The 22323-nt window shown below is 42.4% G+C and overlaps 1 protein-coding gene across 8 annotated transcripts in view; it reads right to left on the bottom strand.

The window, feature by feature from the left end:
* GK5 (glycerol kinase 5) overlaps window positions 1-19803 on the bottom strand; it is a 161518-nt gene extending 141715 nt beyond the window's left edge. For 3 of the 8 annotated variants that reach the window (XM_080657390.1, XM_080657391.1, XM_080657388.1), the window contains exon 1: window positions 19534-19796. Coding sequence is in view for 6 of the 8 variants with exons in the window: in XM_080657391.1 (XP_080513517.1) it covers window positions 19534-19574 (41 nt within the window). In the remaining 2 variants the exon portion in view is untranslated. Of the gene's footprint in view, window positions 1-15562; window positions 15829-19533 lie in introns of those variants that run through there. The other 5 variants (XM_080657384.1, XM_080657387.1, XM_080657389.1 and 2 more) reach the window with 4 other exon arrangements.
* Window positions 19804-22323: the final 2520 nt, after the last annotated feature.

Here is a 22323-nt window from a genome sequence, read left to right on the forward strand (position 1 = left end):
TGGGGCCTACAGGACACCTACTACACAAAGCCACTCTACCAATTCCAGGAGACATAGCAGCTCTACCTAATACATAGAAACAAACACAGGGAACCAGCCAAAATACAGAGACAAAGAAATATCACAAATGAAAGAACAAAAGAAATCTCCAGAAAAAGAACTAAATGAAATGGAAGCAAGCAAACTACTAGATACAGAGTTCAAAACAAAAGTTATAAGGATACTCAAGGAACTTAATGAGAGTTTCAAGGATCTTAATGAGAGTTTCAAGGATCTGAGAATGTTATGAACTTAGTGAGAATTTCAAGGAAATTAGTGAGAACTTCAAAGACATGAAAAAGTACCAGTCAGAAATGAAGGATACACTAACTAAAATGATGAATAATTTATAGGAAAGCAACAGTAGAGTAGAGGACGCTGAGAATCACATCAGCAATTTGGAATATGAGGAAGCAAAAAACACCTATCAGAAGAGCAAAAAGAAAAAAGGGTCCAAAAATATGAAGTTAGTGTAAGGAGCCTCTGGGACAACTTCAAGCATACCAACATTCACATCATGGAATGCTAGAAGGAGAAGAGAGGGAGCAAGAAATTGAAAATCTATTTGAAGAAATTATGACAAAAAACTTCCCCTACGTGGTGAAAGAAATAGACATACAAGTCCAGAAAGCAAAGAGAGTCCCAAGCAACATGAACCAAAAGAGGCCCACATGAAGATACATCACAATTAAAATGCCAAGGGTTAAAGACAAAGAGAGAATCTTAAAAGCAGCAAGAGAAAAGCAGTTAGTTACCTACAAAGGAGTACCCATAGAACTGTCAGCTGATTTCTCAACAGAAACTTTGCAGGCCAGAAGGAAGTGGTAAAAAAAATATTCAAAGTGATAAAAAGCAAGGACCTACAAGATTACTCTACCCAGAAAAGCTATCATTTAGAATTGCAGGTCAGATAAAGAGCTTCACAGACAAGAAGAAGATAAAGGAGTTCACCACCAACCATTATTACAAGAAATGTTAACAAATGTTTTTAATATCAACAGTGAGTGGGTGGGGTGAGTGGTACATGGTTAAGCAAAGAGGAGAAAACTGCTATCTCATTCCCTGCTCAAATTTAACCAATCTGTGCTCAATCTCTGGCAGAGATTTTAGGGTAGAACCTAAAAATTAGAGGTATCTCCATAGGCTGGGATGTCAGGTGGAGCTGAACAAAGAATAGTTCAAAGTCTTTACTAGCATAAGCATCCCCAATTCCCTTCCTCTAGCCAGCTCACTGCTCCTCCCTAACTATGCAGAAGGTAAGAGGTTTACTCTGGGGCTGGGGACTAATACCAGTATAGTGGGATAAAGCATGATACTAAAAATATGAGCAGATAAGCAACCAAAGATTACCAATTAAGGAAAACCTATAAAATGTAGTGAGCCCTAGCCAGTTTGGCTCAGTGGATAGAGCATCGGCCTGCGGACTGAAGGGTCCCAGGTTCGATTCCGGTCAAGAGCATGTACCTTGGTTGCTGGCACATCCCTGGTAGGGGGTGTGCAGGAGGCAGCTGATCAATGTTTCTCTCTCATCGATGTTTCTAACTCTCTATCCCTCTCCCTTCCTCTCTGTAAAAAATCAATAAAATCTATTTAAAAAAAAAATGTAGTGAAAGGCCAAAATAAGAGAAAAAGGGGAACTCTGAAGTAATATTGACAATGTGAGGAACATTAGGGTGATATGAAAAAATAATCCAGTGAGCTCATCAGAAACAAACAGACCTAACAAAATATATTCCATTCTATTAAATAATATTTCTGTTCTTCCCATGTAAGATTTTCATGCCCACATACTGTAATGGGCATAAAATACACAATAAACACTTCCTCACCCCCAAAACACTCAATGTGGATATCATCGTTTCAAGCCTACAAACCTTTAGACTTAATGGTGGCACTCCAGAGTCACTTCCCCCCACTCCATCAACATTCACAAACATGTCACAAAAGTGAAATCAAACCATACTAAAATTATATAAAGAATATAATCAAAGCTAAGAAGAAAATTTGTTTTGTTGATTAAAAACAAAGACAATCAGATTTTTTTTCAAGAGTGTACAGAAGATACACAGTATTGGTGTACACTGTTTTCTCTGGAGTGGCCTTTCTGTACAGTAAACCCTCTATTTTGTGGACCTCAACTTAATGGACTTCAGATTTAACAGACAAAATTTTCCGTGCCTATGTCATATGTGAAAATTAACACCCTGATAATTTTAAAATTCTTTTAACCAACATTTGCTTATAATCAAATTAATAGGTTATTCTGTATTATTAATTCAGTTATTTCTAACAAATTTTAGCAAACAAGCCATATGATGGAAAAAACCCTGTAGTAATTTCACTGACATAAACTAAATAAATATTACATATCTACAGCTGTTGTCTACATATTTAAATACAGTTACCACCCATAAACAATGTTTGGCAAATGATAAGCACGTGATCACACAGCATCATGCATGCTAACTGGTTCTGTTGTTGCATTGGTGTGACTTTTGTCACATCCCAGCCATGTGCATTTGTTTACTTTTGGTGACAGGCAAATGCAGGCATTCACAAGGCTTATTCAGCATAAATTTTAAATTACAGTAATGCATATAGAAAACTTTGTGAAATTAAATTTTTCATACATACTTAATTTTAATTACACAAACGTGTATAACATAAGTAAAAACAGATAAATTTGCCAATTTTTTAACATATGCATTCAGAAAACCTACTTTACTATGTAACAGACTTTCAGCTTCAACAGACATCCCCTCGCCTGAATTAGTCTGTTATATAGAAGTCTTACTGTATTATTCTTTCAAGCAAAATTTTATCTATCAGTTTCTTCATAATGGCATGCTGTTCCAAAGGGGAACATGATAAGCTTTCTCCATTTTGAAAAACTAAAATCATCAAATATTCACATGTGGAATTTTCAACTCTGAATACTATTTTAGGATATAACACTAACATTTGAGAGTCCATGAAAAGTTTATTTATTTTAATCATTTTTGAATTTTTAATTAGTTGACATAAATTATTGTTAATTTCAGGTGTACATAACTTACTAAGTGATCATCCCAATAAATCTCACACCTGACATCATATAAGAGTATTATTGACTGTATTCCCTATGCTGTACTTTATATCCCCATGACTATTCTGTAACAACCAATTTGTACTTTGTAATCCCTTCACCTTTTCACCCATCCATTCAATCCCCCCTCCAATCTGGCAACCTTCAAAACATTTTCTGTATCTATTAGTCTAGTTCTGTTCTGCTTGTTCATTAATTTTGTTGTGTTTTTTTTTTAGATTCAATTGTTGATAGGTATGTACTTATTGCCATTTTATTGTTCATATTATTTTATCTTTTTTTCCTTCTCCTTAAAGAAGAGCCTTTAACATTGCATATCATACTGGTTGGTGGTAATGAACTCCTTCGCTTTTTATTGTCTGGGAAGTTCTTTACCTAAAGAACTTTGATTCTAAATGATAGCTTTGCTAGGCAGAGTAATCTTGGTTGCAGGTCCTTGCTTTTCATCACTTTGAATATTTCTTGCCAATCCCTTCTGGCCTGCAAAATTTCTGTTAAGAAGTCAGCCAACAGTCTTATGGTAGCTCCCTTGTAAGTATTTGTTTTTCTATTGCTGCTTTTAAGGTTTGCTCTCTGTCTTTAACCTCTGGCATTTTAATTATGACTTGCCTTGGTGTGGACCTCTTTGGGTTCATCTTGTTTGAAACTCTCTGTGCTTCCTAGACTTGTATGTCCATTTCCTTCACCAAGATAGGGAAGTCTGTCATTTTTTCAAATAGGTTTTCAATTTCTTGCTCTCTCTCTTCTCCTTTCCACACCCCCATAATGAAAATGTTGGTACTTTTGAAGTTGTCTCAGAGCCTCCTTACACTATCATCTCTTTTTGCATTTTTTTTCTTTTTGTTCTTCTGATTAGGTGTTTTTTGCTTCCTTCTATTCCAAATCACTGATTTGATTTTAGCTTCATCACTTACTGTTGATTCCCTGTAAGTTATTCTTTTCAGTTAGTGTATCCTTTACTTCTGACTGGTGCTTTTTTTATGCTGTTGAGGTTCTCACTAAGTTCACTGAGCATCCTTATAACCAGTGTTGTTGTTTTAAAGTTTTTTCTTTTTACTTTTTTGTTAATCCTCCACCCAAGGATATTTTTCCATTGCTTTTTAGAGGGAATGGATGAGAGAGGTAAAGACAGAGAGAAACAATAATGTGAGAGAAACATATCAATTGAATGCCTCCTGCATGGGCCCCAACCAAGGCCAGGGCCAGGGCCAGGAAAGAGCCTGAAAACAAGGTACGAGCCCTTGACTGATTACCAACCTCCAACCACCATGGAAAATTAGCTATGCAGGAACCCACTCAAAGAGCAGGACTTATTTCAGCAGGATTCTGGTGCCTCTTTGAGTCTGTCCCTTAAGTGTGTCACTGGTGGAGGTGATTGGGTGGTGATACTTAAACGTGGTCTGATGCTGCCCACTGGGTGCTCTGGGACCTCCTAGGAGGTGTAGGCCAAGGTGCAGGCACTGCCTGTGTTCTGCCAGGGGTCACCCATCATGAGCTGCAAAGTGATCTGTAGATGGCTTCTTGTGTCAGGCTTGGAGGTGTCCCAATGAGGCCAAGCTGTGAACCAAGGGCAGCTGCTACTGGTGTCAAGCCTGGGGCCACTTTGCAAGAGGTACAGAGCTCCATGAGGCCAGATGCTCCTTGTTTGAGACATTTTAGGAAACTCTGAAGCATGAATCAAGACATGCCATTCCTGCCGAAACCGGTTTGGCTCAGTGGATAGAGCGTCGCTGAAGGGTCCCGGGTTCGATTCCGGTCAAGGGCATGTACCTTGGTTGCGGGCACATCCCCGGTGGGAGGTGTGCAGGAGGCAGCTGATCGATGTTTCTCTCTCATCGATGTTTCTAGCTCTCTATCCCTCTCCCTTCCTCTCTGTAAAATATCAATAAAAAAAATTAAAAAAAAAAAAAAAAGACATGCCATTCCTATGGAAAAGCCACTTCAAACAGGTTAGGTGGGGCAGGGCCAGGATAGGGCAAATAGTGTGATCCAGGTTGGTGAAGTCTCAGACATGGTGCCTGCCTGACACCTTTGTGGGAGATCTCAGACAAGGTACAATGGCTTCTGCCAGCACTTCTGTCTGGGAGAAAGCTGTCCTGCCCCCAGCTCTCTCCCTGATATGGAACGATTAAGTTCCTCCCTATATATCTCTGGTACCTTTCAAGCTGCTGCCCCCATATTGGAGCACAGAAGGAGTGAGTCCCAGTTAGTCTGTTTGTGGGTCCTTTAAGAGGAAAGGCCTGGGACTCCAGCAGCCTTAAGTGTATCTCAGCCTCAACCCCTGCTGGTTTTTATAGCCAGAAATTATGGTGACTTCTCTTCCCAGCACTGTAATCCTGGGCTGGGGGGCCTGGTGTGAGGCTGAGACCCATTACTCCTCAGGAGGGTACCTCCACAGCTGAGATATCCCTCCAGATTTTTATCTGCCATACTAGAGGCCCGGTGCACGAAATTCATGGGGGGGGGGGAGGGTGGCCCTCAGCCCATCCTGCACCCTCTCCAATCTGGGACCCCTCTCACAATCCAGGGCTGCTGGCTCCCAACTGCTCGCCTGCCTGCCTGCCTGATTGCCCCTAACCATTTCAGCCTGCCAGCCTGATCACCCCCTAACCACTCCCCTGCCAGCCTGAATGACACCTAACTGCTCCCCTGCCAGCTTGATTGCCCCTAACTGCCCTCCCCTGCAGGCCTGGTCACCCCCAACTGCTCTCCCCTGTTGGCCCGGTCACTCCTAACTGCCCTCCCTTGCCGGCCTGGTCGCCCCTAACTGCCCTCCCCTGCAGGCCTGGTCACCCCCAACTGCTCTCCCCTGCCAGCCCAGTCATCCCCAGCTTCCCTCCCTTGCTGGCCTGGTGACCCCTAACTGTCCTCCCCTGATGGCCCGATAGTCCCTAACTTCCCTCCCCTGCCGCCCTGGTTGCCCCCAACTGCCCTCCTCTGCCAGCCCAATTGTCCCTAACTGTCCTTCCCTGCAGGTCTGGTTGCCCCTAACTGCCCTCCCCTGCAGGCCTGGTCCCCCCCAACTGCCCTCCCCTGCCGACCCGGTCACCCCTAACTGCCCTCCCCTGCAGGCCTGATCACCCCTACCTGCCCTCCCCTGCTGGCCTGGTCACCCCCAACTCCCTCTCCTGCAGGCCTGGTCCCCGCCCTCCCCTGCAGGCCTGATCTCCCCGAACTGCCCTCCCTTGCAGGCCTGGTCCCCCCCAACTGCCTCCCCTGCTGGCCTGATCGCCCACAACTGCCCTCCCCTGCTGGACATCTTGTGTCCACATGGGGGCAGCCATCTTTGACCACATGGGGGAGGCCATCTTGTGTATTGGAGTGATGGTCAATTTGCATATTACCTCTTTATTATATAGGATGTGGGTGTGGGACCAGTCCATTCCATGTTTCCAACCCTCCTACCTGTCTTGATGGGACTTCTTTAATTCCCTAATAATAGGACTTCCATTCAGCTCAATTTCAACTGGTTGTTCTGTAGTTTAGTTGTAATTTTAATGTGGTTATGGGAGGAAGTGAGTACCATGTTTACCTACTCTGCCATATTGGCCAGAAATCATGAAAAGTTTTTTTAAAATACAAATTATAGAAAAAAGACTAAAAATGTACCTCTGCTATTAAAAAGTGAATGCCAAAAGAAACAAAATTGAAGTATTCTCAGAGGCCTAGTACTAGCCTGCTAATGTAAGAGTTCATGTTTTGGGATTTCAATTTTAACTAGAAGACCAACACAGCCTATTTTGTTCCTGTCTCTAAATGGTTATATTTTTCAGTTGTTCTTTCTCCTTTTTTTTTAAAAAAAAAAAAAAGCTATTTATTTGGCAATATCAATCAAATACCATAATAAGAAGTTTGGGGGTTTTATTATACATTAGAGGCCCGGTGCATGAAAATTCATGCACTGTAGGTGGGGGGTCCCTCAGCCTGGCCTGCCCCCTCTCACAGTCCGGGAGCCCTCAGGGGCAGGAGGCAACCCAGCGATCAGGGGAAGGCAACACCCCCATCACACCTCTGTTGCTGTCACTGTTGGCAGCGCAAGCCTCAGCTGGCCCTGGTTACCTGAGTCTCGCCGGCCCTGGGCAGTTGGGCAGCTGCCATCCGAGGCTTGCCTGTGCCTTGGCCAGTCCTGCTTGACTGAGCCTCAGTCAGTGGGGGTGCAGGAGGACCCAAGGCCCCCAGCGGCACTGAGGGGACTCCAGGGGCAGATGCAGGGAGCAGCCGGCCCCACCCATAGGCCGCCATCTTGTGAGGGTGTGATGGTCAATTTGCATATTACCTCTTTATTATATAGGATGCTTTCCATCACAGTATTGGCAGAGGTGCAATTTTGATTAAGAAAATAAACACAAGTTCTATGTCTAATCAATAGAGTCCCACTTAAGCAAATTGAATTTCTAATTAATTTGATCAAATGCAATTCAATCATTTATTCTGTAATCATGATGTAATAAATCAGATGCTAAGCAGCAATGTAGGTTAACAAGACCCTCTTTCCCTAATAACGCAAACTATCTGAGGGACCAGTTGTTGTCTGTGTTCTTTCTTTCTAATTTCCAATCCATTGTATTCCAACAGTTTTAAGCAACAATAAATATTTAATCAAGATATCAGAGTAGGTAAATGTGCTCACCTCCCATGACCATAACAAAATTACAAAACTAAATTATAGAACCACCACCCTTGAGAACTACCTGAAGACTAGTTGAACAGAACTATAACTAAGGATACAAAGAAGCCATGTCCGGACTGATAGGAGGGAGAGAAACAAGAAAGGAGCTAGTCTTTTCTATGGTGTGGCAGTTTAAAATCAGGATGGATATATCAGCTGTGTAGGTCACCCCTGAAGAACAAGGGGTCCCAGCCCCACACTAGGACACCAGTTCTGGGAAGACGAGTCCTTTGTTTGTGAAAATCAATGGAGATTCCATTTGGATCAGACAAGAGCTGCAGTAGACTCTCATCCTCCTAAATAGCCCAAGCACAGACTCACTAGCAAACACTTGCCCTATGCTCCGGGAAGAGACAGCAGTTCAAAAAGCATCAGGGATATATGGGGATGAACTGAATTGTCTAGCTTTAGGGTAAGGGTTAGAAGAGTAGCTCCATGCCAGATAAAAGTGCTGGTAGGTACCACTGTTCCTTTGTTGAGCCCTCCCACTGCCTAGCCTGCAGGCACAGGCAGGTGCCAAATCAGTTTCCATCAACTTGGCTAACAGTTTGCCCCACCCTGGTGATTCCCTGAGACCCCACCCACCCAAATTATACACCAACCCTAACTGCTTTCAGGGGCTGCTCCTCACAAGCAGCTGATCTTGGAACAAGCTGTGGACATTCCTAACCAGTTAACTGCCACATATCCAAAACAGAAACCATCCCCACATGCCACGATATTTTGAATTTAATTTAAAAAATCATATGACTCAGGAGTTGAATAAAGGATGTCATCTTCTTCTTCTTGCGAGGTGCTTGGTTCGATTATTTCTTCATCTGATGCCATTTATGGGGATTGAATTTTATTTGCACAGTATAATAAATTACAACGATAAACTCAATAATAAAATAATGAAATTTTTCTATTCTACGGAAATATCAACAAAAGCAAGCGCGAAATAAAAATAAACTGTCAACACAAAAAGCCTCAAAAACACTAAATTTTGTTGATGCTCCAAAGATGAAATCTGTAAAAAAATAATGAAGAATGCACACCATGTTTAGCATTTTAGGCGTGAAACTCAAGATAACACAAACAAATCTCAAGTGTCACAATGAACAAAAAAATCTCAAGTGTCACAGTGTTTATCTCTCTCACGCATCTGAGTGGCAGCCCTATAAATCAATATTGGAATTTCTTCCATTGTGCTGGAATTTTTATGAATTTAATTTACCATAATTTTCTTTACAAACCCAGACATGTCACTAACAAGTCTGATTTTAAAATTCGGTGACCAGAGTTGATATGTGAGGTTTGCAGCTACAGACGTGCGTGGCGCGTGGGGAAGGTCCGCCACTTGCATCTATAGACGCTTATGGCATACAAAGGGCTAAAATCTCTCAAAGGTCCACAAACCCCAAAGAAGCAAATGGACTCAGTGTGCCATATACCTCTTGCTAAATGGCTTCAAGCTTGGCATTAGTGTCATCTGGCCTTAGTTTGCAGCATAGGCCCTCCCAGGTGCCTGCAAGCCCAGCACAGTTAGTTACCAACAGCAAATCAATCTGTATCTCCTACTAGGTGGACCCCTGCTAGGCACAGGCAGCAGAAGAACTTGGAATGCACCAGACCAGACCAACTCTCAAGATGACCCAGAACCAACACATCTGGTGGCTGGCTTCAGACTACATCAGATTATCACTCAATTAGCTCCACAAACAACAAAAGCAAAGTGTGGACTCAACAGACAGCAGAATCCTGCTAAAGCAAATTCAACTCTAGGTACAGTCCCCAAACAACAGTTTATCTGCTGTAGTCATGGTCAGTCCTCAAAGCCAGTCACCCTGAGAATCAATCCCACACACTGATGTGACAACAGCAATCAAGGCTCAACTACAACAGGAGGGCCCATGCAAACAACACAAGTAACACACCTACAGTTCCCAGCTTAGGTGAACAAGCTGTACCACTGGGCCCCACAAGAAACCTACTACATAAGGCCACCCTGCCAAAACTGGAGTCATAGATCTACATAATATGTAGAAACAGAATGAGGCAGTCAAAATGAGGAGACAAAAAGCACGTCCCAAATGAAAGAACAGGATAAAACTCCAGAAAAAGAACAAAATGAAATAGAGGCAAGAAATCTACCAGATACATAGTTCAAAACAATGGTTAAAAGGATGCTCAATGAATTTAGGGGAAGAATAGATGAATTCCGTGAGACCTTACACAGACAGAAACCATATAAGTGAACCAGTCAGAAATGAAGAATACAATAATTTAAATGAAGCATATATTAGATGGGTTCAACAGCAGCTTAGATGAAGCAGAGTATCCAATCAGCGATTTGGAAGACAGGGTAGCAAAAACAACCAATCAGAACAACAAAAAGAAAAAAAAATTTAATGACGGTACTTAATGGACTTCTGGGACAACATTAAGCATAACAACACTCACATCGTAGGGGTACCAAAAGGAGAAGAGAACGAGCAAAGAATTTAAAACCTAGTTAAAGAAATAATGATTTATAATTTCCCTAACCTGACAAAGGAAATAGACAAACATGTCCAGCAAGCATAGAGAGTCCCAAACAAGAAGAATCCAAAGAGGCTCACACCAAGCCACATCGCAATTAAAATGCCAAGGTTAATAAAGAATACAAATGCCAATAAATAACCACCTATCAATAATAACCTTTAACATAAAAGGATTAAATTATCTAATAAAAAGACATATAGGGTAGCTGAATGAATAAGCAAATATAGCCCATATATATTCTGTCTATAAGAGACCCACCTCAGGAAAAAAAAAAAAAATGACACAAGCTCAAAGTGAAGGGATGAAAAAAAAAAAATTCCATGCAAATTGGAAAAAAAAAATAAAACCTGGGGTAGCAATACCCCTATCTGACACAATAGACTTAAAACAAAGGCCATAGCAAGAGACAAAGAAGGACTCTGCATATTATTAAAGGGATCGATCCAAAAAGACAATAAAACCCTGGTAAACATATATGCACCCAATATAGGAGTACCTAAATATGTTTGTTTTTTTAAAAAACTTTTGGTGGACTTTAAGGGAGAGATAGACAGCAATACTGTCATAGTAAGGAACTTTAACATCCCACTGACATCACTGGATATTCCAGACCAAAAAAACAAACAAACAAAAACAATGACCTTAAATGACACATTAGATCAGATGGATTTAACTGATATTTACAGAACATTTCACTCCAAAGCAGCATCATACTAGGTGTACTGGTTAATAATGCAGATTTTTTTCAATAGATGGAGTTACACATATGTTGATATATGTGCGATTTGATATGTATACTATTTTGTTGTATTGACAACAAGCTTCAAAACCTCATATGGCATATTTGCTGAAGGTGTTAACATCATAGATATTTTTTCGCTTAAAAATGTCGAATTTCGTGCCAAAAAAAGAGCATTTGTGGGAAGTTTTAATTCCTTACTTTATTTTGAAGAAAAGTGCTGCTGAAAGTTATTGTATACTTCGGGAAGCTTATGGTGAACATGCTCCATCTCAAGATACTTGTGAATGCTGGTTTAAACGCTTTAAAAGTGATGATTTCGATATGAAAGACAAGGAATGTCCAGGTCAACTGAAAACATTTGAAGACCAACAATTACAAGCATTATTGGATGAAGATGCGTGTCAAACTCAAAAACAACTTGCAGAAAGATTAAACATTGTTCAGCAAACAATATCTGATAACTTACAAGCAATAGGAAAGGTTTCAAAGGAAGGAAAATGGGTGCCACATCAACTGAATGAAAGCCAATGAAAAACCAAAAAGTCATCAGTAAAATGTTGTTTCAAGGGCACGAAAGAAAATCTTTTTTGCATCGAATTGTGACTGGCAATGAAAAGTGATTTTGAGAACCCCAAAGGCACAAAATCATGGGTTGATCCAGGTCAACCATCAACATCGACTGCAAGGCCAAATCGCTTTGGAAAGAAGACAATGCTCTGCATTTGGTGGGATCAGGAAGGTATGGTCTATTACAGGGGTGGGCAAACTTTTTGACTCGAGGGCCACAATGGGTTCTTAAACTGGACTGGAGGGCCGGAACAAAAGCATGGATGGAGTATTTGTGTGAACTAATATAAATTCAAAGTAAAGGAGCGGAGGGGAGAGCAAGAGAACCCTCCGCTCTTTCGGCTCCGCGGGCCAGATAGAACAGCCGAACGGGTCGGATCTGGCCCGCGGGCCTTAGTTTGCCCACGGCTGGTCTATTATGAGCTTCTAAAACTAGGTGAAACCATTAATACTGATCATTACCAACAACAAATAATCAATTTGAACCATGCTTTGATAGTGAAACAACCAGAATGTGCCAGAAGACACAGCAAAGTAATTTTGCTTCATGATAATGCACCATCACACACTTCAAAACCAGTTAATGACACATTAAAATATCTTGCCTGAGAAGTATTAACCACCCGCCGTATTCACCAGACATTGCTCCTTCAGATTACCACTTGTTCTGATTGATGACACACAAACTTTCTGAGCAGCACTTCAAAACATACAAAGCAGTGGAAAATTGGGTCTCTGAATGGTTTGCCTCAAAACAAGAAAAGTTCTATTGGGACGGTATCCACAAATTACCTGAAAGATGGGTAAATGTGTAGCTAGTGATGAACATTACTTTGAATAAAGCACTTTTGATGTTTCTCTTGAAATTATCGTGTTTTCTTTGATTACAAAATCTGCCATTATTAACCAGTACACCTAGTATACATTCATCTCAAGTGCACATGGAACATTCTCAAAGATAGACCACATATTAGTACACAAAATAGGTCTTAACAAATTCAAGAAGATTGAAATATATCAAGCATCTTCTTGAATCACAATGCATGAAACTAGAAAACAACTGTAATAAAAACACTCAAAAACATTCAAACACCTGGAGGCTAAATAGCATGTTATTAAACAATGAGTGGGTTACCAATGAGATCAAGGACGAAATAAAAAATTACCTAGAAACAAATGAAAATGAACATACAACAACCCAAAATCTATGTGACACAGTGAAAGCAGTCCTGAGAAGGAAGGAAGTTCATAGCATGACAGACCTACCTCAAGAAGCAAAATATTATTAAAACTAGAGGCCCGGTGCATGAAAATTCGTGCACTTGGTGGGGGTGGGGGTGTCCCTCAGCCTGGCCTGCACCCTCTCGCAGTCCAGAAGTCCTCAAGGGATGTCCGACTGACGGTTTAGGCCTGCTCTCTGTGGGGACCAGTGGGCTGATCAGGGGACAGCGCCAGCAGTGAGCGGCCACCCATGTCCCCCATTGCCCCACCAGGGGCCTCCCTTTGTGGGAGGTGACCGGGCAGGCCAATCAGGGGACAGCACTGGCCGGGGAGCAGCTGGCCCCACCCCCCATCTCCCTGCCATTGCCACCAGCCTCCCTTCCTCTGCGGGAGGCGACCGGGTGTGCCGATCAGGGGACAGCACCAGCTGGTGAGTGGCCGGCCCTGCCCCATCCCGATCACTCCACCACCGCCACTGGTCGCTGCCACCTCCCCCTCCCCAGTCTCCTCCCTCTGCCTGCTGGCACATGCCTTGGCTGGCCTGGCCCCACCTGCTCGCCAGCCCCAACCACACCCCGCCGACCTGTTGTCCCACCATTCGGTCGATTTGGATATTATGCTTTTATTATATAGGATATCTAATAAACAATTTAACCCAACACCTAAAAAGAACAAAAAAAGCACAGAATACATACAAGCAATAAAATAAGAAAGATCAGAGTGGAAATAAATGACAGAGAAACTAAAAAAAAAACAGTACAAAAGATCAATGAAATCAAGAGCCGGTTCTTTGACAAGATAAACAAGCTTGATGCAGCTTTAGCCTGACTCCTCAAGAAACAAAGAGAGAGGACCCAAATAAAATCAGAAACAAAAGAGTCAAAGTCACAACTGACATCACAGAAATACAAAGAATTATAAGAAAATGCTACAATTATATGCCAACATACTGGACAATCTGAAAATTTTGGATAAATTCCTAGAAATATCTCATTTTCTAAGACAGAGCCAAGAAGAACCAGCAGCCTTAGCCAGTTTTGCTCAGTGGATAGAGCACTGGCCCTTGGACTGAAGGGTCCAGGGTCTGATTCCAGTCAAGTGCACGTACCTCAGTAGCAGGTTCAATCCCGGGCCCTGGTCTGGGCATGTGTGGGAAGCAACCAATCCTTATGTCTCTCTCACATCGATGTTTCTCTCTCTCTGTCTCTTCCCCTCCCTTCCACTCTCTCTAAAAAATCAATGGAAAAAATACCCTTGATAAAGATTAACAAAAAAGAAAGAACCAGAAAATCTGAACGTGCCTACTAATGATAACTACTAATGAAAATGAATTAACAATTAAAAAATCCCCAAAAATAAAAATTCTGGACTGGATGGCTTCACATGTGAATTTTACACAAACTATTCCAAAAAAACTGAAGAGACAGGAAGGCTCCCAAGATCATTTTATGAGGCCAGCATTACCTTGCAAAACTAAATGAAAACTACACACAAAAAAGAAAATTATAGGTCAATATCACTGATGAATACAGATTCAAAAATCCTCAACAAAATATTAGCAAGCCAGATTCAGCAATACTTTTAAAAGATCATACACTATGATCAAGTGGGATTTGTTCCTGGGATGCAAGGCTGGTTCATTATCCATGAGTCAATTAATATGATACACCACATAAACAAAATGGAGGGTAAAAATCATTCATCATATCAATAGATGCAGAAAAGCATTTGACAAAGCCATCATCCATGTATAATAAAAATTCTCAAAAAAGTGGGGATAGGAGAAACATACCTCAACATAATAAAGGCCATATATGGCAAACCCTAACCACATATCCAATAGTGAAAAGCTAAAATCATTCTTCTTAAGATCAGAAACAAGACAAAGGTGTTACTCTATTCAACATAGTATTAGAAGCCCTAGCCATAGTAATCAGACAAGAAAAAGAAATAAAAAGCATCCAAATTGGAAAGGAAGAAGTAAAACTGTCATTATTTGCAGATAACATGATACTATACAGAAACCTAAAAAAATTATTAGAACTAGTTAATGAATTCAGTAAAGTAGCAGTATACAAAATAAATATTCAGAAATTGATTGCATTTTTATACACCAACTAGGGGCCCAGTGCACGAATTCGTGCACCTTGAAAGGAACTGTGGGCCGTCAGGCTGTGGTGAGCACAGGGTCAGGTCTCGGCCCATCCTCCACACCCCCACCCGGCCCCTCCTGCCACAGCCCTGTCTGCTGGCAGCCCCACTCCCGCCGCCACTGCTCCCATGCGCTGATGGCGCCAGCCCTGCTCGCACCTGCTGACAACGCGGAGTGATTAGGGCCGGCGCCAGTAGCGGGTGCAAGCAGTGGCTCCGGCGCTGGCTGCAGGTACAAGCGGGGCCATCGCCGGCAGCAGGTGTGAAAGGCAACTGCTGGCCCCAATCGCCCCTCAGGAGCAGGGGGAGGTGGAGAAGCCCTGAGGGGCGATCGGGGCTGGCAGCCACTGCTTGCACCTACTGACAGTGCTGAGCAATCGGGGCCGGTGCCAGCAGTGGGTGCGAGCGGCAGCTCCAGGGTGAGCAGCAGGTGTGGGCACCAGCAGCAGGTGTGAGCACCCAGCCAGACTGCGGCACACAGGAGCAAAGAATTTTCAGTAACCACCAGAGACTCGCCCCCATGACAGCGACCAGCGCCCCACCTTGGTCTGGCGCCCCTGCTCACCTGCTCCACCATCCCGCTGCAACCGATGCCCACCATGTTCCATGCTGTCACTTGCTGCTGACTCCAACCATGTTCCATGCACGCCCCCTGGTGGTCAGCGCACATCATAGCAAAAGGTTGTTCGGTTGTTTGGTTGTTCAGTTGTTCCACCATTTGGTCTATTTGCATATTAGGGTTTTATATACATAGATAATGAACTATCAAAAAGAGAAAAACTAAGAAAACCCATTTACCATCACATCCAAAAATAAAATACATTGAAATATATCTAACCATGGAGGTAAAAGACCTGTACTTGGAAAATAGTAAGATACTGAAGAAAGAAATTGAGAAAGAGACAAATAAGTGGAAGCATATACCATGTTCTTGGATAAGAAGAATTAATATAATTAAAATGTCCACACAACCCAAAGTAATCTATAGATTCAATGCAATTCCTATCAAAATAGCAATGGCAGTTTTCATAGATCTAAAACAAATCCTAAAGTTTATATGGAACTGTAAAAGACCCTAAATAGCCAAAACAATCTTGAGAAAGAACAAAATTGGAGATATCATGCTACCTGATATCAAACTATATTACAAGGCTACAGTTATCAAAACAACAGGTACTGGCATAAAAACAGACACATAGGTCAATGGAATAGAATAGATAGCCCAGATATAAACTCAGGCCTATATAGTAAATTAATGTATGACAAACGAGACAAGAATATTCAATGGGATAAAGACAATCTCTTCAATAAATGGTGTTAAGAACACTGTACAAATGCATGCAAAATACTGAAACTACACCACTTTCTTACAGCATATACAAGAATAACTCAAAATGGACTGAAGACTTAAATGTAAGAACTGAAACCATAAACTCCTAGAAGAAACTATAAGCAATAAACTCTCTGACATTTTTCTCAGTAATATATTTTTTAATATGTTTCCTCAGGAAAGGGAAACAAAATAAAAATTAAATAAATGGAACTACATCAAACTAAATAGTCTTTACACAGGGAAGGAAATTATCAACAAAACAAGAACCTACTAAATGAGAGAAGATATTTGCCAATAACAGGAGTTAACATCCAAAATATATAAGGAACTCATATAACTTAATACCAAAAAGAAAAACAATCCCATTAAAAAATTGGCAGAGAACCTGAATAGACATTTCTCCAAAGAGACATATTTAGAGATATTTAAGAAAATGCTTAACGCCACTAATCATCAGAGAAATGCAAAGTAAAACCACAATGAGATATCACCTCACACCTGTGAGATTGGCTATCATCAAGAAATCAACAACCAGTGTTGGCAAGGATGTGGAGACTGCAAATTTGTGCAAGCATGATGGAAAACAGTATGGAGTAATAGCCAAAAAATTAAAAATAGAACTACCATAAGACCCAACAATCCCACTTCTGAGTGTTTATACAAAGAAATCCAAAACATTCATTTAAAATATGTATTAATCCCTATGTTTATTGCAGCATTGTTTACAACAACCAAGATATGGAAGCAACCCAAGTGCCCATCAATAGACGAATAGATAAAAAAGCTGTGGTACATATATACAATGGAATATTACTCAGCCATAAAAAAGAATGAACTCTTACCATTTGTGACACCATGGAGAGTTTTATGCCAAGTGAAATAAGTCAGACAGAAGAGAAAGACCAAAGAACATAAAATCAAAATACCATATGATTTTACCTACACGTAGAATCTAAAAAACAAAATAAATGAACTAATAGAAACAAACTCATTGATACAGAGAAGAACTGATGGTTGCCAGGTGAGAGGGGATTTGGGGGACTGGATGAAAGAGGTGAAGGGATTAAGAAGTACAAATCGGCAGTTACAAAATAGTCATGGGGATATAAAGTACAGCATTGGGAATATAGTCAATAATACTCTAATAACTATGTATGGTGTCAGGTGAGTACTAGACTTACCAAGGTAATCACTTCGTAAGTTCTATAAATGTCTAACCACTAGTTGTATACCTGAAACTAATATAATATTGAATGTCAACTGTAATTAATTTTTTTAAGTTTTTAAAGACACAAAACAACTTTCTAGAAAAAAATACATATAAAATAAAATCCCAAATGTTTAAAGGTCAATAATCATAAAATTAGTCTGCAAAATTGCCACACTTTTCTAAATCTTAGTTTCTTTATCTCAACCCCAGCAGCATAAGAACCACACTTTAAGAAGCACTGTTATAAAATCCTACTACAGTTTCAGAGGCATTGCTATAAACTCTAAGATAGTGCTTTCTCCTTTGAGGTAGGGACTTTTTGTATTTTTATTTACTCACATATCTTTCCAGATACCTTCCCCCCAGTTTAGAGTCTGAGCAAACCATTCTAGTCTCCTGCTATCCACAGCAATCTTGAAGATCTTTTAAGATTCTTCCCTTATTTCTAAAAAACTAATGATTTGCCCCAAATAATATAGCAACTGTGAAACTTTGTATCTCCTAGCAATTTCTGTCTCCCTTTGGTTCCAAATACTTCAATTTCTTTTTTAAAAAATCATTGCTTAAAACAAAAGTACTCTGTGTCTAGAATTTCAAGGGAGACTGTGTTGAAAGTATCACTGTGCTGCTAAAGGCTTATACAAAGATATGGAGCACACAGTTACCGCAGGGCAATGCCAGCCTTTCATCTATACTTTCTGGTTGGTGTAGGCCTGGGGTAGGTTGGTGGGTGCCCAGTGTTCCTGCACCCGTAGCCAGAGAAGGGACCAAGGAGCTGCTGTCGCCCCAACTCACTGTCCTGGTCCCCAATCCAGAATGGAAATCGCTGTTTCTTCAAAACAAGTGCCCAAAGTAGTCATTTGGCTAGACCTGCTCCTAGGCAACAGCTGTGGATGAAAAACAGGTCTAACAGGGTTGGAAGAAGGGTGGGAACCGAGCAAATGGGGAGTCCAATGCTGATAGAATGGTTCAGTGGTCGGCAAACTCATTAGTCAACAGAGCCAAATATCAACAGTATAACGATTGAAATTTCTTTTGAGAGCCAAATTTTTTAAACTTAAACTTCTTCTAATGTCACTTCTTCAAAATAGACTTGCCCAGGCCATGGTATTTTGTGTAAGAGCCACACTCAAGGGGCCAAAGAGCCGCATGTGGCTCGCGAGCCGCAGTTTGCCGACCACTGGTTTAGGTGATTGATGGTTCCTGTCCTAACTCTGCTAACATAAAAAGATGTTGGTATTGGAAAGACGAGTAAATAAGAACACCAAATCCAATCAACGTTATTTTCCGTAAGCTGGTAATAGTGTAGAAATCTGCACTTCATTAAAATGAGAACAAAGGAGTACGTGTCTGTTGGCTGCTTTACTAAGGATTTACTGACAACCACTAATGACTTGGTAGGTTTCTCAAACCGGAAAAGATTATTTTTATGAATTCTCAAAAACAGAAAGGAGAAGAGTAATGACAAAACAACCTTCAAAAGTTGTCCAGTACCTCCCATATCCATGGAAATCAGATGGTCATGTGAGGAACCGGCACTTTGAGAAGTAGTTAATGAAGACAACGTTAGAACGAACAATAAAGTTAAATTCTATCAAGATTTGAAAATTTAAAACATAAACGAAGATGAGGCTGGAGTATTATCAAGGAAGTGCAGGAAAAACCGAGTGACAAAGCTCCCTTCTATGGAGACTGCAGCGGCCCTGCCAGTCCCAGTCCCTGCAGTCCCACCCAGGTAAGGCCGGAGCGCGAACGCCCAGGTGCCAGGACCCCCGAGCGGTGCGAGGCGCCAGTCGCCAACGCTGCCGCTCCGGCCTCGGAGGGACAGGAAGGGCGCGCGGGCTTCAGCCTGCCCAGAGGGACTGCAAAGCCCGCCCCGCGCGCCGCGGGACCGAGGGCCGGGCTGCAGGTGGCCGCCCGACGGCAGGAAAAGACGCACCCGCCCGCTCGCCTTCGCTACCCTGACCACGGCCCGACGCCCACTCCCCGTCACCTTCTGGGCGCTGGAGCCACGGACCCGCCCTGCGCGGTCATAGACGTGGCAGCGGATCACCGAGCTGCCCACGTCCAGCCCCAGCACGAAGCCTGTGTGCGGGCGCGGCCCGCTCGGCTCCGGGCGCCCCTGCTCCGGGGCGGTGGGCAGCCCAGGCATCCCGATCGCCAGCCTCCGCCGCAGCCGCCTGCCCAGCGGGCGCCTTACAAAGACCAGCACCTCAGAGACCCACCGCGCCCTGAGAGGCCGCCGCCCGGCCCGCCCCCTCGGCGCTCCCGGAGGCGGCCCGGCCCTGCCGCTGGCCCCGCCCCGACGCCGTGACGTCAGGCGGCGCTGTGAGCTTTTCGGGGTGCGTGCTCTGGGAGGCGGCTGTGTGGAACGCAGAGCGCGTGCAGGTGAGCAGGAACGAGGTGGAGCCCGGGGTCCTAGCACCCACAGCCGGGTTCTCCAAAGGCCAACCGCTTTTAGCGTTAACCCGGCCCTTAATTTTAAGGATCTCCCTCTTAAGATCCTTGAGGCAGTGCCTGCATTTCTCTTAACCCTAGTTACGTTCTATGAATCTCAATTAAGACAAAGTGATCTGAAAAGAAACATAAAATTCGGCCGAACGTATTAATAAACTGAGAGTTTACCCCCAAGACTTCGCTTCCCAGATCTGATAAAGATTTCACATGTGATGCACGTCAATAAATACTTACTAAATGAGTTACAATGAGGAAGACCTTCCCAGCGCTCTGATGGAGAAGGGACACATAGGGTAGCTGCTTTTACCATCAAGCTCCAACCCGCTGGCTGCTTTTTCAAGAAACTGAAAGCTTCTCAGCGACCCTTTATCCTTCCCTGCTGGCCAGAGAGCATGGGCTCTTACAGGCACATAAAGGTGGGCAGGAAGTAGGCCTGTGGAAATTTCAAGATCCTGGCTGGAGCCCAAGGACCTTCCTATGGGCTGGTCCCCCACCCAAGGAAAGGTCCTGATCTGTAGGTAGAAGGGAGGTATTAATGCCTGCTGGAGCCACCTTTCCACCACCAGCAGCACTACAAAACAAAACAAACAACAACAACAACAAAAAAAACAGTGCCTGAAATATACTCATTTTCTTTTTTGTGAAAATTATAAAATTAATATGGATATGTGCTTTTTGTGAAAATATTTAACAGTGCAGAGTGGCATATCAATTAAAAAGTAAAGGATATTCATTTTTTAACCAAATCGTTCTTTTGACCTAATTGTTAACCAGTCTGCTTTCAGCCAATTTTACCTAATTGGGGTTTTTGGCCATATGACTTGAAGTTTGGAACATAAACCTGGAAGAGTATGTTTTTCTCTCTTTATATCCTGTCCCTGTCCAATAATACATTTGAAACAAATGGCCTTAGGATTGCCTTCATCAGTGTTGACCATTTTTAAGTCATATATATGTAATCCCCAGTATTGTAATTTGGATAAATGCTAATGGATTGTGCATTGGTCAGAGTCCTCCAGAGAAACAGAACCAATAGGACAGAAAGAAGAGATTGAGATTTAAGTAATTAGCTCACATGCTTATGAGGGCTGGCAAGTCCCAAGGTAGGTTGGAAGGCTAGCAATTCAGGTGAGAATTGATATTACAGTCTTGAGTCAGAATTCCTAAGGGCAGCAAGCTGGAAACTCAGGCAGGGTTCCTATGTTGCAGTCTTAAGAATTCTTACTTCTCTGGAAAACCTCAACTTTTGCATATGAGCCCTTCAACTGTTTGAATGAGGCCCACCAACATTATGAAGAGTAGTTTGCTTTACTCAATGTCTATTGATTTAAGTGCTAATTACATCTTTAAAAATTCATCACAGTAACTAAGAGTGGTGTTGGCCAAATAACTGAGCACCTTCACAATGTGCCCACTAGCCTAGCTCAAGTGACACTTAAAATTAACCATCACAGGTCCCCTTTCACAAAAGACAATACTGTTTTGTATTCCCTTATTAATATTTAGCATGTTTTTTAAATGATAGTTCTTGGGCTTCTTGGACCCTGATACTTCCTTTGTGATCCTTTTTATAAATTATCAAACCCAAGAAAGAAAGATTCCTTGTGGTTAATTGGGCCCAAAAACTGAAGTCTAGCATCCATGGTTTACAGAGGCCTCTCACACTGAGTTTCAGGGAAAAGCAGCAGACTAAGCTGGCAGCCTCCTATACTGCATTCCTAGTATGAGCCAACCCTTATAAGGTTCTTGGTATTGTGTTTTGACCAATGGCACTGAAACCTTCCTTGTCCAATGGAAGCTGCATAGCTATGTGTTCAACGACCAACCAGAACTGTTTCATAACAACCAATCAGAACAGTGCAATTTGGACCAATCAGACTGTGCAGATTTGGAGTCCTCATTTGCATGACATTGGAGGGAATTTTTCTCTATCCAGCCTCCCCTTTGTCTGGTGGAGCGTAGTTTCAGTTTCTGTCAATGACTGTTTCTTTGGTGTGGATTGCAAACTTTCTGAGCTGTTTCACTCAAATAAATTTTCTCACATAACCACTCCCCAAACTGGGGACTCCTGGTGGCATTGGATTGGTGACAGTTACCTTTTGATGATAAAATTCAAATCAATTATCCTATATAATAAAAGTCCAGTAACCGAACAGTGGAACGACCAGAACAACCGGTCAACCAGTCGCTATGACATGCACTGACCACCAGGGGGCAGACGCTCAGTGCAGGAGCTGCCCCCGGTGGTCAGTGCGCTCCCACAGTGGGAGCTCCACTCAGCTGAGCAGCGGTCCCACAGCAGGCAATCCCCACAGGCCACGCCCCC

This window comes from Plecotus auritus (genome assembly GCF_963455305.1).
Source record: "Plecotus auritus genome assembly, chromosome: 2".
Lineage (NCBI taxonomy): Eukaryota > Metazoa > Chordata > Mammalia > Chiroptera > Vespertilionidae > Plecotus > Plecotus auritus.